Source organism: Silurus aristotelis (assembly GCF_946808225.1).
Source record: "Silurus aristotelis genome assembly, chromosome: 25".
Classification (NCBI taxonomy): Eukaryota; Metazoa; Chordata; class Actinopteri; order Siluriformes; family Siluridae; genus Silurus; species Silurus aristotelis.
In genome coordinates, this window is record NC_139598.1 from 18518149 (window position 1) to 18520648 (window position 2500).

General features: G+C 39.7%; 1 protein-coding gene across 4 annotated transcripts in view; it reads right to left on the minus strand.

Annotated features, from left to right (window-relative positions):
- Positions 1–2500, minus strand: part of cpne4a (copine IVa) — a 33479-nt gene that overhangs the window by 11950 nt on the left and 19029 nt on the right. For all 4 annotated transcript variants that reach the window (XM_083529212.1, XM_083529214.1, XM_083529213.1 and 1 more), the window contains exon 7: positions 1216–1305. In XM_083529212.1, the coding sequence (XP_083385338.1) occupies positions 1216–1305 (90 nt within the window). The remainder of the gene's footprint in view (positions 1–1215; positions 1306–2500) is intronic.

Below are 2500 nucleotides of genomic sequence, written 5' to 3' on the forward strand. Positions count from 1 at the left end.
AAATAAAAACGCTTCCCCTCAGTGCTTTAGAAACAGCGTTTTGGTGCTGATTCTGTCCCGCCCGGCCGGACTGAGCTTCCACTCAGTGGATAATTGTGTTTCTAAAAAGAGTTCTGCTGGAAATATGGACCACAATATTTCTCCCATCACATCAACCTCGCTGCATGAACCTGATTATGGTTCCTCTAAGGTTGGATTGAGGGCCGCCTCGATTCAGCAGGTAGGAGCAGGAAGTCTCGCTGTGACTGCGGTTATTGTTTTTGCACAGCATGTTGCATATAATTGTGAGGTGATGTGAGTGTTCTGTTCCTGGATGAGCTTCACACAGGGCTGGATGGAGTCACCTTCATTTTACTCAACATCACCAGTGTTGTGCTCGTTACTAAAAAATAGTAATTAGTTACAGTTACTCGTTACTTCATTCAAAAAGTAATTTAGTTACTTTGTTGATTATTTACACCAAAAAGTAATGCGTTACTGCTAAAAGTAACTTTTTAGTTACTTTTTTAAAGAGCCTTCTTTAATGTTCCCATTAATGCCCTTTTATACGTTATGGTCTACAAACACAAAACTGACTTAAACACAAAGTACTTTATAAACACTATTTTATGAAAGTCAGAGCAGCAAAAACTGAATATATCACAAGGATTTCTGAAATAAAGAACAAAACAAGCTGAATAATATATTCACAATCAAAAACTAAAGTGGCTTCTGCATCATAAAAGCTGTTGTGTTGAGCTCTTAAACATGTTCCTTTCACAGCTGAAGTATGAAAACTATCAACAATGGAGAACAGAACACCGGGTTAGCGCATAGCTACTAGCTGCTGGCGTCCAGCTTCTAACCTCTAGCTTCTAACTTCTAGCTTCTAGCTTCTAGCTTCTAGCATGGAGTTCCTGGAGGAGCTTCAATAGATTGGAGTTGCTATTTATCGCAGTAGATACGACCTTCAAACCAGAAAGACACAGCTTACATTTGATTTAAAAGTTTTTGTCTTTATGCTCAATTTCTCTCTCTCTCTCTCTCTCTCTCTCTCCCTCCCTCCCTCCCCCATAAACTCTGTTTCTCTATCGGTCAGTTTCAACCTCGTATCTCCCTCATTTAATCTCACTGCTGTCTGGAAGACTTTATCAGTGTGTGTGTGTGTGTGTGTGTGTGTGTGTGTGTGTGTGTGTGTGTGTGTGTGTGTGTGTGTGTGTGTGTGTGATGGATCACCTTCAGGATCCGGTCGTGATCTCCACTGCACAGGCAGTTCAGCGAGGTTTTAAACGTCTTCCACAGCGGGTTCAGGTTGTTCATCACAGTCTGAGAAACACAGAAGCAAACCTCAGATTCATACATTCTTTTATATTTTCTATTTTTGTGAGGAAGCAGCAGAGCCTCAGGAAATCTTCTCATTTAATCATGAATAATACACAATGTTTTTTTAACAAATTAATCTTTTTAATTTTATGGAAATGTAATTAAAAACACTTACAAAAAAACACGACAATAAAATGCATTTGATTTTATTTTGATGATTTATGAATTCTAGACAAAAGTAAAATCACATTACGAGTATATTTTATAATAAAGTTGCATTGTGAGGGATGATCATAATAATGGGCGGGGCTTATTTCATTTTTGCCAGGTTTTTGGTCAGAAGTTTCAATGCTGATGCCATGTGACAGTCCCAGTCTGGGTAGGAGGGGCTTACTCCACCTCCTCTGTCAATCACAGCAACAGCAGCCAATCAGGGGAGTCTTTGAGCTTGCATATGCAGAAGATGGTAAATAATCCTCATGTTTAAATCTACAGAGGGAAATAAAGGGATGTACAGAACAGCGAAAAATGTCTTGACCTGAAGGTTTGCTGAAGGAACAAAGAAACCAGGATTTTAATAACAAAACTATAACTAGTCTTTTACTCATCACACGAAAACTACAGCACAGTGATATTCCTTCTCTACATTTCAAGAGCAGAGGGTCAGCCATGGTACAGAACCTCAGAGCAGAGACTTTAAGGGCCTTGCTCAAGGGCCCAATAATGGCAGCTTGGTGGTGATCAGTAACCTTCTGATCAGTAACCCAGAGTTAAAAAACAAATAATACAATAAAAAGTTCTATATATTTTATTATCTGGCAAAAAAATAACGTTTCCGCACATGACTTCTCCCAACCCCAAACCCCGCCCCTTTATTCCTGGCTCCGCCTCCTTAAAAGTTGCTAGTGTTGTTCTTTAAAGTTTTGGGCGGGTTTTGCATATGTGTGTGTGTGTGTGTGTGTGTGTGTGTGTGTGTGTGTGTGTGTGTGTGTGTGTGTGTGTGTGTGTGTGCGCGTGTGTGTGTGTGCGCGTGTGTGTGTGTGTGTGTGTATATATATCTGGCTAAACCACAGACACAAACTTTAGAATGCATTTTCAGCAACTTTCCAAACATGTAATTTATCTTCAGGGATCGATGAAAGCATTTCGTGAACATCTCACCTGCCGATATTCGTTATTGTGAATTTAATGAAAAAAC